This window comes from Myotis davidii, unplaced genomic scaffold, assembly GCF_000327345.1.
Source record: "Myotis davidii unplaced genomic scaffold, ASM32734v1 scaffold944, whole genome shotgun sequence".
Classification (NCBI taxonomy): domain Eukaryota; kingdom Metazoa; phylum Chordata; class Mammalia; order Chiroptera; family Vespertilionidae; genus Myotis; species Myotis davidii.
Window position 1 is genome coordinate 1,494,003 of NW_006296283.1, and position 13,460 is coordinate 1,507,462.

The 13,460-nt window shown below is 51.4% G+C and overlaps 1 protein-coding gene across 1 annotated transcript in view; it reads right to left on the reverse strand.

Annotated features, from left to right (window-relative positions):
- The window catches only part of IQSEC3 (IQ motif and Sec7 domain 3), a gene marked incomplete at its 5' end in the record, with an annotated part of 108,881 nt that overhangs the window by 18,125 nt on the left and 77,296 nt on the right, over positions 1-13,460 (reverse strand). The window contains 2 exons of the mRNA XM_006771318.2: positions 2,706-2,872; positions 3,396-3,518. Coding sequence (XP_006771381.2) covers positions 2,706-2,872; positions 3,396-3,518 — 290 coding nt within the window. The remainder of the gene's footprint in view (positions 1-2,705; positions 2,873-3,395; positions 3,519-13,460) is intronic.

A 13,460-nucleotide genomic window follows, 5' to 3' on the forward strand; every position in this document is an offset into this window, starting at 1 on the left:
TGTTAGCATTGTCAATTAAAGGAGACATATATAATACCTTAATCAATAAAGAAAAAAATTAAAAAAGTTCCTTATGGAATAAAAATAAAGCTGCTCTCTAGAAATGTCAATTTCTGTTCTTAATAGTTCCTCATTGGAAGGGGTCTTACTGGGAGTCTAGCATCACTGTCATCTCTGATTTTTAAAACAATCCCAATAAAAATATAATCTAATGAGAGAGAGAGAAAAAAAGACAATGGAGCAACATTTCAAAATTCAGCGTTTAATGTTTCCAATCTGTAATTCTATTCCCAAGCAGATTGCCAATCAAGAGTGAAGACAGAAGCCCGGTTGGCATGGCTCGGTGGTTGAGCGTCAACATATGAACCAGGAGGTCATGGTTTGATTCCCAGCCAGGGCACATACTTGGGTTGTGGGTTCAATCCCCAGCGTGGGGCATGCAGGAGGCAGCCGATCAATGATTCTCTCTCAGCATTGAGGCTTCTATCTCTCTCTCCCTCTCCCTTCCTCTATGAAATCAATGAAAATATATTTTTTAAAAAGTGTTGGAATTAACCCCATTTACTTAAAAAAAGAGTAAAGATAGAAAAAGATATACTAGTATTCAGACACACAAGTTCTCAAAAAGTTTGCCTCCAGTGTACCTTGTTTCTGGGGGAAAAAAGTGTACCTTTTCTCTCTCAAAGAGGAAGTTATGAAATCTAGGCAACAGAAATCTAACACAGGAGCAAGGTGAGGATCCCCAGACGATGGTGAAAGGAGAAATCAGAATGACAGCCGTGCAGCTGTCCAGACTAGAGCAGAACTAGGGGCCCCAGGAGACACAGCTCCCAGAATATGAAACTCAGGGAATATCTACTGGGGCTCAATGTGTTTAGAGGAACTTGACACTTGAGGTGAAGAGTTTGGAGATGAATTAATGGCAGGTACATGAAGAGCTAAGCAAATGGACAAAGAACACAAGTATTCACTCCAAGGAAAATAGAAATAGAAAGGATTTGTAATCATTATATACTTCAAGACTCAGCTTTGTATTGTTTACTCAGCTTGGGGTTGTGTTTAATATAAACAATGACATCACAAATATGATGCTACAAATGATGCATGGGTTGTGACATAATTTTAGTGGGAATGGGTTAGTGAAGGTAAATGAAAGAGGGCTAACTCCTTTTATTCCTCTGTATGTCTGAATGTTTATGAACCTGTCAAATTCATATGTTGAAATCCTAATGCCCAATGGTATTAGGGGCAGGGCCTTCAGAAGGTGCTTAAGTCACGAGGTTGGAGTTCTCATCAACGGTATCAATGCACCTATGAGAGAGACCCCACAGACTCCCTTGCTCCTTCCACCTGCAAGGACACAGCGAGAAGCATCAGCTAGAACCAGAGCGTGGGTTCTCACCAGACACTGAGTCTGCTTGTGCCTTGACCTTGGACTTCCAGTCTCCAGAACTGTGAGAAATAAGTCTGTTGTTTATAATCCACCCAGACTGTGGTATTTTGTTTTAGCAGCCTGAACAGACTAAGACAGAAATTAATAGATAACACTTAAAATTTTTTAAAATGAATAAGTAGCAGAGTGTGAAAGAAACCGCATACCAAAATATATGTACTGTGTAATCCCATTCATATGAAATTCCAGAACTGGCACAACTTGGCAATGGTGATGGGAGGTCAGAGGAGTTGTTACTCAAGGGCAGGGGTATTGAATGGAACAGAACATGGGAGAATGTTCCGAGGTGAGGATAGTGATCTATATTTAGATCTGGGTGTGATTACATGGCTGTACAGGAATATAAACATTCATCAAGATTTCAGATTTATTGGTATAAGCCTTACAGTATGCATTTTTTACCAATAAAAAAAGGAATAAGAAAAAAGAAGCAGAAGGAAGCATGTGCTTTAATGATATAGAGCAGTGGTCGGCAAACTGCGGCCCCTTGAGTGTGGCTCTTCCACAAAATACCACATGCGGGTGTGCACGTACAGTGCGATTGAAACTTTGTGGCCACACTCAAGGGGCCAAAGAGCTGCATGTGGCTCGGGAGCCACAGTTTGCCGACCACTGACATAGAGAAAACACAAGAAAGAGGGGGAAATGACAGTGGTTGCCCCTCGGAAGGAGAGTGGCGATAGGGGCAGGGACTGATATTTTTAATAAGCCTTGTAGAATTATTTGACTTTATTAAATTATGTTTGTGCATAACTTTTATTTTTAAAATGCTAAAAAAAGAAAAAATCAATTGTGCGCCCACCACACCCTGCCAGGTGGGGCACCGTATCAGTTAGAAGAGGACTTGTCTGGCAGATGCCATTCCCTATCTGCAGGGCTGACTTAAATGGACCCAAGACCGAAGAGACCTCAGAAGCTGTGACGTGGGAAGGGCTGGTGCCACCTAGGCAATAGCTTTGGTGCCAGGGGCTTAGAGGTCAACCAATGGAGGACAGTCCATGCAGGGCAAGGGGCACTGTCCACGGGCTCTTGCTGCTTGGTACAGGGTGTGGCAGTGCCTCCTGGAAACTCCCCAGGAGCCTGGCATGCAGGCAACTTTCTCTGCTATGCATGACCAGGCCCAGAGAGCAGCGTCCAGTGCCCTTGGCTGCTGAGTGACAATCTACAATTGGGCTCAGACTCACAGGATTAATACTGAGCAGGACAGGCGGGAGCAGTGGCCTCATCCACCCGGCTGCCCCCACCTCCTCACCTCGAAGGTTTCGGATGAAATCCTCCAGCATCATCTTCCGGTCAGGCTTAATGTTGGGGCTGTACATGTCGGTGTTGAGGAGGATGATGGCAAAGGCCAGGATGAAGATGGTGTCAGGGTTGTGGAATTGCTGCACCACCTCGGGGTTGCACATGCAGTAGCGTTGGCTGTGGTGGGGGACACAGAGGGGAGGCTGAGGCCTCTCCTCAAACTCCCCTCCAGCAAGGGGGACTGTGGGGGCAGGAATCAGGCTCTCTGCAGGCCTTAGGTCCGGGCAGCTCCCTTCCTTTCGCCCCCCGCCCCCCCGCCTGCCCCATCCCACAGCCCCTCACACTCCGAAGCCTGGTCCTCTTCCCTTCTGAGGGGACAGGGCAGGTGTCAAACAGCCACGGATCCCACCACACCAACCTTGCACTGATGTTCATTAAAGATCTGCTTGTTGTGGGATGAGTGAAATGCACACAGGCCCCTGAGAGTCCAGTGCTGTTCCAGCTTGGAGAGCTCGAGGGCTCTATCCCTTTTTTCTCCCTTCCTCCTTTCTACTAGCCCACCTCTGCCACCTCACCAGGAGGGCTTCTCCCAGCCCCCAGGCCCACAGCAGCTCTCCTTCTCCACCCCACCTCTCCCACCCAACCTCCCTAGGTGTGTGTTCTGAAGTGTATGAGGGAGGGGCTGCAGAGGGTGTCCTACCTGAAGGCCTCTATCAGCCGCTCCACTTTCTGGGCCTCCCCCTGCACGCGGATGTGCGCCTGGAACTTGCGCAGGGCCTCGTCCAGCTCCATGCCAGAGAAGTCCATCTCATCCACCACGCAGCTGAGGCGGCGGGAGGAGGGACATGAGGAAAGGTTGGGCCCACACTCCCCCTTCACACTGGAGCTGAGAAAGGTGCAGCCACCAGTGGCTGGAGGACCCCACCCTGCTGGGGTGAGGGAGCCACTTTGTTCCCTGGGACCTCCGAGGCCTTACTCACCCTGAGGGGCTCCCTTTAATAACCCAAGAGACCCTTTCCCAGAACTCTCATCTAACACAATGGTCTGTGAGGCAGATGGCTGACTGTTGTCTCCACTTCACAGCTAAGAACCTGAGGCCCAGAGAGGCCAGCAGGTTGCCCAGGTCACAGAGCTAGGAGGAGGCTGAACCTCCAAAACCCAGGTCCTTTCTTCTCAAACTCAGAGCGTCTCAGATGCAGATGAAGGTTTAAGACGTGCAATTCACTCTCCTAGTCTTCAGAGATCTGCTGGGAGAGTGCATGTCTCCCTTGCTTCCTCTTCCAGGTCCCATTGGGGTTTCTGGTGAAGGGACCCCCTCCTGCACCGCCCTCCCATGGGCTCCCAGGTCCTTCCTTTGCAGCCAAGGAGCCCCAGCGCTCAGGGGAGCTGTGGCCACTGGAAGGAAATGACATATCATCTTAACGTGGGAGGGGACAGTGTGGAAAGCACAGCCACCCTGGGCCTGGGCCCAGCACTGAATCTTTTGTGACTTTAGTTCACAGACTCACCACTTGGAGCCTCAGTTTCTTCTGAGAAGAAGGAGGTCAGAGTCCTGCTCCCCAAGGCCCCCCCCCCCACCTCTTAATGCCACCTCTAACCTTGGAGAGTTTGCCTCTGATGTTCCCCTTCGGTGTGTGGGAGAGAAGTGGGCGGGGGGAGAGCGGCGGCGGGGTTGGGGGGAACATGTGCCAATCACCACCACGAGGCAGTCTCATTCTTTTGGCTTGGGCTGCTCCTGGAGGGTCATGCCTCCTGTCCACTGGGTCATGCTTTTCCTCTTTTGTGGAGACTGTCCCCTGGGCCGTGAGAGCAAGGTGGGAATCTAGGCCTGGCTCAGCGCAGACCTAATTCTCCTTGAGCTTACACATGCTAACAAGGCTCTTGGAGCTGATTCTTCCACTCCCGCACCCATGCTCTACTCCAATTCTCTCTCCCAATCATTCTATACCCAGCCCCTCGCTGCCCTCTGGAGGTGAACAGCCCCCTCTCTGCTCCCACAGCCCCTGGAGACCCCGCCACAGGGTCAGGACCCCAGGCATCAATGCCCCCTCACTGCTGTCTGCCAGTCCATGGAGGGCTCGAGTCCAGCGTGTGGCTCAGGGCCCAGCATGCCGACGGACTCAGGAGCGTGGCTATCTGAGTGCAGGGATGAGCCCTGAGCAGACACCACTCCCGCCATCATCCTGGCTCCAGTGTTGAGTCTGATGCTTATGCAGAGATCCCGCCTACCCCGGCTCTGCTGTCAATGTTTAGGAGAAAGAAAGGGGACATGCCCACATGGTGGTGGTCATGGATAGTCTCCCCCCACTCCTTTCAGGGGAACCAAAGGGAGGAGAGCACCAAGGACTTCCTCAGAGGGAAGGGCTGGTAGGGGCTGTCCTTCCCCCACCCTCCAGGGCAAGGAGGATGCCATCTCACGCTGGGAGCCTGCCCTCGGCTTGGTCAAACCCAGCCTTCTCTCAGGCTTGTCCATCTGGATAGTGAGTCAGAGGATGGGGCTGGGAGCAGGAGGCAAGAATTTGGCCCAAGCATGAGAATTGGCAATGTCAGTGTCTGAGCATTTGAGACGGACAACTGGGTAGTAGGCCCCCCAGGTTCAGCCTGATTTCTTAGCAGCTCTTGTCGCCTCCTCCTGATCCCTTCCCACTGGAATGTGAGCTCTGAGGTCAGCATCATAGGGCCCACATCTGAATGTCCCCGTAGCCCTGTCTGGTCAGGTGTTACAAATCCAACACGATTGAGCCATACAGGGATGCCGCTGTCTGGAAGAGGTGAACCAGACAGGAGAGGGAGGGAGGAATAGAAGGGAGGAGACAGAGACACAGAGGACACAGAGAGTCAGTGAGAGAAACAGAGAGAACATGGAGTGAGAGACAGAGGGAGACACACAACGAGAGGCGAGGAGATGAAGAGAGAGAGAGACAGACAAACAAGGGGGAGAGAGAGAACAAGAGACAAACAGAAACAAGGGGAGACAAAGAAGGGGTGGGGGGAATGAAGGAGGGGGAGAGGGAGGCAGGAGAGGTGGAGGTGGAGGAGGAAGAGCAGACAATGACAGGACAAGACAGAGGCAATGAGGGGAGGAAAACAGCAAAGACGGGACCTGGTGGGCCTCGGCGTGAAGTGGCAGTGGGTGGGGGATGGGAGGTCTTGCAAGGCCAAGGGGAAGGGCATTGAACCCCAGCTTGGCCAACCATGCCTGTGGGGCCTGCCTCCCTGGTGGACTCCAGAATGGCCCCTGGTTCCCCTGGTCTGGCATCTTGGTGCCCTCCAGGACCACTTGTCCCTGTGGTCCATCTACCTACTCCTCACCCGGCCCTGACCTCTCCCTGCAGGCCTCTGAGGTCCTGGCACAGTGCACCCCTCACAGTGTCCCTCCCAGAGCCTCTGTGCATGCGTCTTCTGGTCCAGGCCTCACCCCTGAGGAGGAGGGTGGGTGCCCAGAGGTCCAGGCACTGCAGTGGACAGAGGAGGCGGTGGAGCAGCTGGGAGAGGGTGGGATCTGCTCAGCGAAGCACGATGGCCTAGTTTCCAGCCCTTCACTCAGGTGACACGAAGCCGGCTCACTTGCTCTCAGGGCTGCAGCTAAAAGCTCCAGTAATGAGCCCAGAGCCTGCAAGTCAAGGACTGGGACAGAGACGCAGCTGGTGGAAGCACCAGCCACGATGGGGAGCGCTGCATAAATCAGTCACGGCCACGGGGGAAGACACCTGGGCCGTGGGGCAGACAGTCTACATCTCACACCTATGAAAACCCCGCTGAAGGAGGCTTGTTAAATGTAGATCCCTGAACCCTACCGCAGATCTACCGACTAGAATATCTGGAGGCAAGGCCTGGGAATCAGCATCCTTCAAAGATTCTTTAAAAATTAAAACTGATAGCTGAGCTGAGTGCACAGGTAGGGGGATCTGGCCCGTGTAGAAGCTTTTAAAATGTTAGTCCAGCAGCTCACAGGCCAACAGGCAACAGCTCATGGGGGCACATGTGTCCCCATCAGTTCTCAGGGGCTGCCTTTGCAGTGAGGGTGGTGAGGGGGGACGATGGAGGTACAGACAGAGGCAGTCCCCACCACACACACATTCATGCTTCCTCCTTGCCGCTGCCACCACGGGGCCGCAGTGGTTAATGGGTAGCTCGTGTCCTGGCGTTCTCGGATCCCAGGGGGGGAAATATCAGTGTTTTCTGTGAAACCCCCAGATGGCAGCAAGAAGCCGTGCTGCAGAGGGGAAAGGCACTATCACCTCCAGCAGACAAACGTTTTCCTCTCTGCGGAGCTGGCGTGGGGCCAGGCAACCTCCCAATCTGACAACCTCTGACAGGACAGCCATTCTCTAGGCTCTGCAGACGCTCCCGGATAGCAGGAGAGGCATCATTTCCGGCAGGCTTTGGAATACAGCTCACGATGACTGCTTCTTCCCACGCCTCCCAGAGAACCATCACTTGCCTTCCTGGTGAGCCTGTGCCTCCTGGGGCAGGTGGCTGTGCTCTCTAACAAGCCTGCTCTGGTGGGACCTCACCTCTGGGGTCTCCATCATCCTGGGATCATCCATAATCCTTGCCCGGCCCCACAGCTTGATTGCTTTCTCACCTCCAAAGTAGAAGCGTGGACCTGCACCTTGACTTCTGCTATCTCTCCTCTCCTCTCACCTTTTCCATCGCTTCTCTTATTTTGCAGTATCTACCAGCACTTAGAATCTCCCTCTCCCTGTCCTCTTTGCCACCCTCGAATTCTTGTGGGGAGCAGATCGTTGACAGTTTTCCAAATCCTTTCTGCTGCCTCCACCCAGGACAACCAACTAACACTTCTTCTCTTAGATCATCTTTAAGGTGAAAAATATCACATGTTTCTGGGTGGTATTTTTTTGATGTATGATCTCCCCATTTTATAGAAGGCAAAACTGAGACCCCAAAGGGGCTTGCTCCATGCTCCCGCCACTAGGAAGAGCAAGTATCTGGCTCCCTGCTTGTGAGCCTCTCCGCACCCCTGGGCCCTCTCTCCTTCACAGGGGGTCCTAACACTAGTGGGGAAGCGCCTCTGTGCTCTCACTTACTGAACACTGCTCTTAGTGCCTCACTAAGTGCACAATGACAATCTCCTCAATCCTGTGCGATGTTAATTATCCTGTTATTTTTATTACATACAGGAAAGTGACACTCACAGGAGAGCTGGCCCTGCAGGGAGACTGCATGCATCCAATTCCAGGGCCAGGCAAACCTGCCCCTCCCCCTCTCAATGTCTGATGCTAATGTGTCTCTCCCTTGGGGCTGCTCCCTTACCCAGGTGCCTGATGGGAGCTATGACGGGACAAGGGGGGACAACTGGCCACAGCCATAGAGTCATGTGTGAGGAGCCACTTCTCATGCAGTCAGCATGAGGCTGTGTGACTACCCTGCAGTTTCAGAGCTCGCCTGGGCACACAGCCCACGGCAGGGGCTAAATCCTTGCCCTCCTACCGTCCCCTTTCTGGTCTGCCCTCCATCTTTCCCTCACTCCCTTCTACTCCCCTCTCTCCCTCCCTCAGTCCTTCCCTCTTTTCTTTCCCTTCCTTCCAACAAATATGCATTTAGTGTCTCCTGTGTGCCAGACACTGTGCTAAGGACTTGATATAAGTGTAACACAAACACAGATCCTGTCCTGATGAAAGAAACAAATGGAGTTTGAAATAATTATTTCATTATAATTGTGATCAGTCATATGTAGGCAAAAGACAGGTTCCATGAGAGGACAAAGGAGACATATTTTATACTGGTGTGTTAAGAAAGGCCTCCTTGAGTACATGACATTTGAGCTGAGATTGGAAGATGAGTAGGAGCTGACCAAGGGAAGAGGAGGGTGGGAGAGAGCTTGGAGGCAGAGTGGGGAAAGCACATGCCAAGGCCCTGTGGTAGGAAAGAAGTTTCAAGGACCTAGAAAGGGTCAATGAGGCTGCAATGTGGAGAGTAAAGGGGAGAATGGAGAATGGAGAATGGCAGACTGTGGGGCTGGGAAGATAGGCAGGGGCCCGACCGGTTAAGAGCTCTGTGAGTCGCAAGAAAGATTTTGGAGTTTATACTGAACGCTGTAGGAGACAATGGGAGGGTATGATCAGAGGTCTGATAAGATCCAGTTTGCTGTAAGAAGGCTTCTCTGGCTGTTGGGGAGAGAATGAACAGCAAAAGGAGGGCAGGGAACCAAGAACAAGGGAGGGGCTCAGCTAAGACACTACTAACTGCGAGTTAGAGAGGGTGGGGTTTGGGCTGAGGTGGGAGCAGTGGAGACAAGCTGAATGGACAACCTGAGATACATTGTAGAGGAAGAACAGATGCACCAGGTGATGGAGGGGATGTGGGAAGTGAGGAAATGAGTCAACGATAAGTCTCAGCTCTGGCTTGGCACCTGGGGGCCCGCTGCTCATTTTTTAGGAGGAGTTGATGATAGGGCGACACAGATGCTGGAGGAGACAGGGGGTTTTGGACATGTTAAGTTTGAGATGTTCTTTCATACAGTATCAATTTTCCCCTCTACTAAATTCTCATTGGTAAATTATTTTATTTTCTATTTTACAAAGCCCTGCTTTGACCCTTCTTTGCTCTGTAGAAACTACTCTTTTCTCTATTCCTCTTTAGAGCCGAACTTCCAGAAGGCATCCCTTCCACGCTGTCTCCACTTTCTCAACCCCATTCACTTTGGCCCAGCTCCGGCCACGCTCCTACCCACAGTATTCCACTAACACTTCTCTTGTCAGGGCCACCACTGGCCGCCGTGCTGCCATGTCCAATGGCACCAACTTCTGTCCACGTCCCACCAGCCTCTTGGCAGCATCAACATAGTTAATCACTCCATTCTTAAAACACTCCTCTCTTGCTTCCACCATACCACCCTCCCTCAGGTTACTCTTTCCTCTCCGTGGGCCGAAGCTCTAACCATCTAGCAGCACCAGCCAGGGCGTAACCAGCCCCCTTTTGAGTCCTGCCTCCTGTCTGAATCTGGGTGCTCTGGTCTGAATGTCAGTCATGGGCAATACTCACACGACCAGAGGTTGTGCTAGCATCTCTTGCAGAGAAGTCAGGTTGTATATGTTTCATGCTTTACTTGGTATTTATTATTTTAACTTGTTTTCAGTAAGTATTTGACAATGTCTGATTTCAGGAATTCTTCAGATTAAAGTCCCAAACCCAGCATCTCCTCCCCCCGCCCCCCACAAACTGAAACTATATGCACGTTATTTAGTATAATTTACACGCATCACTGTACACAAACATATTCATGTCAAAGACCGAGTGTTCTGAATTCTCAGCAGCTCAGGAGGCTGTCCACTGGGATCTGGCCTCTTCGTCCCTCTACACTGCCACCTGGCCCTGCTTCGCCATGTCTCTGGCTCCACCAACTCCTACCCTCCCCAAGGCCACTGCTGAGATTTAGAGCATCATTTCCCTCCACAGCATGACTGCAATAGCCTCTGAACCAGCCTGTTGCCTCTAAATAATCTCCCAGAACAATCCTGCTAGGACATCATTTGACCCTGTCACTCCTCTGCTTACATTTTGTCACGGGTTTCCCACATCACTTGTAGGAAACCCGAATTTCTCAGCAAAGCAAGCCAGGCCCTGTTAGCTTCCCAGCTTCCCCTACCCCTTCGGCATACTGGCATCCTCCTGCCGTCTCACTATCATGCCTCCACACTTTTGCACACACTGCTCTTCCTTCCTGCTACCCAACCCCAACCTTGCAGTCTCCGTTTAGTTGTCAGTCTCTCCAGGAGTACTCGTCCACCACCACTGGGCCCTGGGCACGCCTTCTGTCTACCATCGCAGTTGTGCCCATGTCCTAACATTTAGCTGCCCGTCTTCCCACCAGGCTACGTGCTCCTGCAGGAAGAGGCAGTGCTCTGAATCTCGGCATCCCTGTCCAAATATGAATCCAACAAACACTTGTAAGATGAGTGAATGAGTAAGTAAGAGACCAACTGAGTAAAAGAATGAGACCTCGAGCAACATGGTCAGCTGGGGAAGGAGTTCAGTGGCCTGCACCTTTGGAAGCTCTGCCCTGTGACCCAGGATGGTTGGGCTCACCGGCTGGCTGTACACAATCATGTGCAGCTGATCTGACAGCTGAAAAAGCTGCCAGGGAAATGGCCCCGTGGGTTCCATACGGCAGGCAGCGCGGCAGAGTGGAGTGCAGGTCCTTCCCTCCCCCCTCAGCTGCACATGTCAGTGAGTGAGTGATGATGGGGCACAGGGGCAATTAGAGGGCTTCCCGCAGAGCTTGTCTGGCCCTGCCTCGCAGGTGCTGCTTATGGGCGGCAGCGGGAGTAGTGCGGGGCTCCGCTAGGCAGGCCTCCTGCGCCTGTGGATATCTGCAGGGGCTGCAGCAAGTAGCCCACAAGAGGGGGGTGGACCTCAGCACAGATGTCTCCTGCACCCGTGTAAAGAGGTGCATAAAATGGCTCAGCCCTGATCTATGTGTGGAATCAGTTTGTGTTATAGGGAGATCCCCATGATGTGTGACCAAAAATGATTTCTTTTTAAAAAATATATATTTATTGATTTCAGAGAGGAAGAGAGAGGAAAAGAGAGAGATAGAAACCCCCATGATGCCGAAACCGGTTTGGCTCAGTAGATAGAGCGTCGGCCTGCGGACTGGAAGGTCCCTGGGTCGATTCCGGGATTTCTTTTTTAATGACAGCAAGACAGTGTCTGGCAGACAAAGGAACTGGTTGGGAGCTGAAAGTAGGTAATGATAGCAGAACAGACAGCAGAGATCTGGCAGATGAGGCACAGGCCAAGGCGGGGAGGAGCTGCCTGAGCTGCAGACCTGGACCTGTGCTCCTGGTGGAGACTGCTTTCAGGTTCCAGGGTGAGGGTGGAAAACGAATCCACCCACAGCCACGGATGCAGGAACCCTGGTTTTATTTCTGCAGTTCTTGGCTCACACAATTCAATTAAAAATATCCCCATCCACAGAGAGTTATTTCTGTTAACGGAACTCACAACGTGCCCAACAAAGGTCAAGGCTTTTTGGGAAAGTGCGACGTGGCTAAGGAAATGGAGCAGAAGGAAGGGGACGCAGGAGGATCTGCCGTGCTCCTGGTGATGACATGAGGACAAAGAAAATCGTTTGAGGGGCCTCAGAAGAGATGGCTGCCAGTGACACCTTGAGGATTCAGGAACCAGAAGAACTCAGTATAAACTATCCAAACACATTGGAAGTCAGTGTGGATGCCTGAGATGATTTCCCTTTTGCTGGGCCTGTCAGCATCTGTTTGCCAGTGGCTCTCCGACTTGAGTGGGCATCAGAACCACCTGGCGGGCTTATTAAAACACAAATTGCTGCCCCTAGAGTTTCTGATGCACTAGGTCTGGTGGAATCTGAGAACTGATGTTGCTGACAAGTGTCCAGGGGCTGCTGCTGTTCTGGGGAACACACTTTGAGAACCACTGCTCTATGCCAGTCACAGTGGGAGGAATGAGAAGCCAGGTCTTTGGTGTCAGATGCCCTTGGGTTTGAATCTTGTTTCTATCATTTAGCTGTTCGGTCACTTAGCCTCTCTGTGCCTCAGTTTCCCCATTTGTAGAATGGAGCTGATACCTATAACACCGCAGGGGCAGGGTGATTATGAGTTTTAAGTGAGCTCCTGGTATATAACAGAGCTTAATAAAGGTAGTTTCCATTATGTACCTGGAGACCAAGTGTGAATTGACATGCCAGGTGACTAAGTGGATTTGAAGTTCCTTCCCTCTAGCATAGGCATTAAGACCCTCTCCCTCATCACCAATGAACTCTGCCTGAAATTACACCATCAGACATTCATCCACTGATCCTTTAAAATATACGTATTCCAGAAAGAGGAAACTGAATCTAGCTCAGACTTCTTGAGATTTATGAATCAATTTTTCTGCTCTGCTTTCTTCTCAGATGAGAGGGTCGGAGCATAGCAAATAAAGGTGAGTCAATGGATAGTACCTGACTCCGTTCAATTCTCTGCCACTGGCCATGGGACTAGTCATTTCCTCTCTCTGGGTCTCAATTCCACCTGGTAAAATGAGGGGGCTGGACTACCTGACCATCCAAGGGGTCTTCTGGTACAACGAGTCACTCCTGGGTCTGACGGGGACTATAAAGGCGTGGGGCCCACACTTCTCTTGGGGTGCAGTGCAGAGGTAGGATGTTGTAGGCTTAAGAGCTCAGGTTATGAAACCATCCTGCCTGGCTTCAGATCTCAACCATCGATTGTGGACAAGCTACCCACCCTCTGCCCCTCGGGGCATTCATTTGCACAGTTTGACAGCACTCACCTCTCAGAGTTGCTGTGAAGATGAAATGAGGTTTTGCATGGTACGGGTCTTGGAACAGTGCCTGCTGGCACACAGTAAATGCTTAATACATATATGTAAGCCATGATCATTACGCTTTGAGGCCTGCTCACTCACAGCCGACCCTCCTAAAACCCCAGGAGATCGTAACTCCCAGGAAGCCTCTTGTGAAGTCCTGCATCAGAGTGGCCAGTCTACACCACACCTGAACATCACACACAGATTAAGAGAGACCCCTCCAGGGCTAGGGCCTGACTAATCAGAAAGGAACTGGGTGGAAGGTATATTCATTTTTGTGTAAAAGCCCAGTTTATATGATAACGTGGCCAAGCCAAAGGAGTCTCAACTCTGGACTCGTTCACCCCACACTTAGGATCCCAAGATCTCCAAGGGGTAAGTGGTTCTTCAATGCTCATGACTCCTTACTATTAGGGGGAATCTCTCATCTATGTGTGTGGGGGGGTGGGGGGAG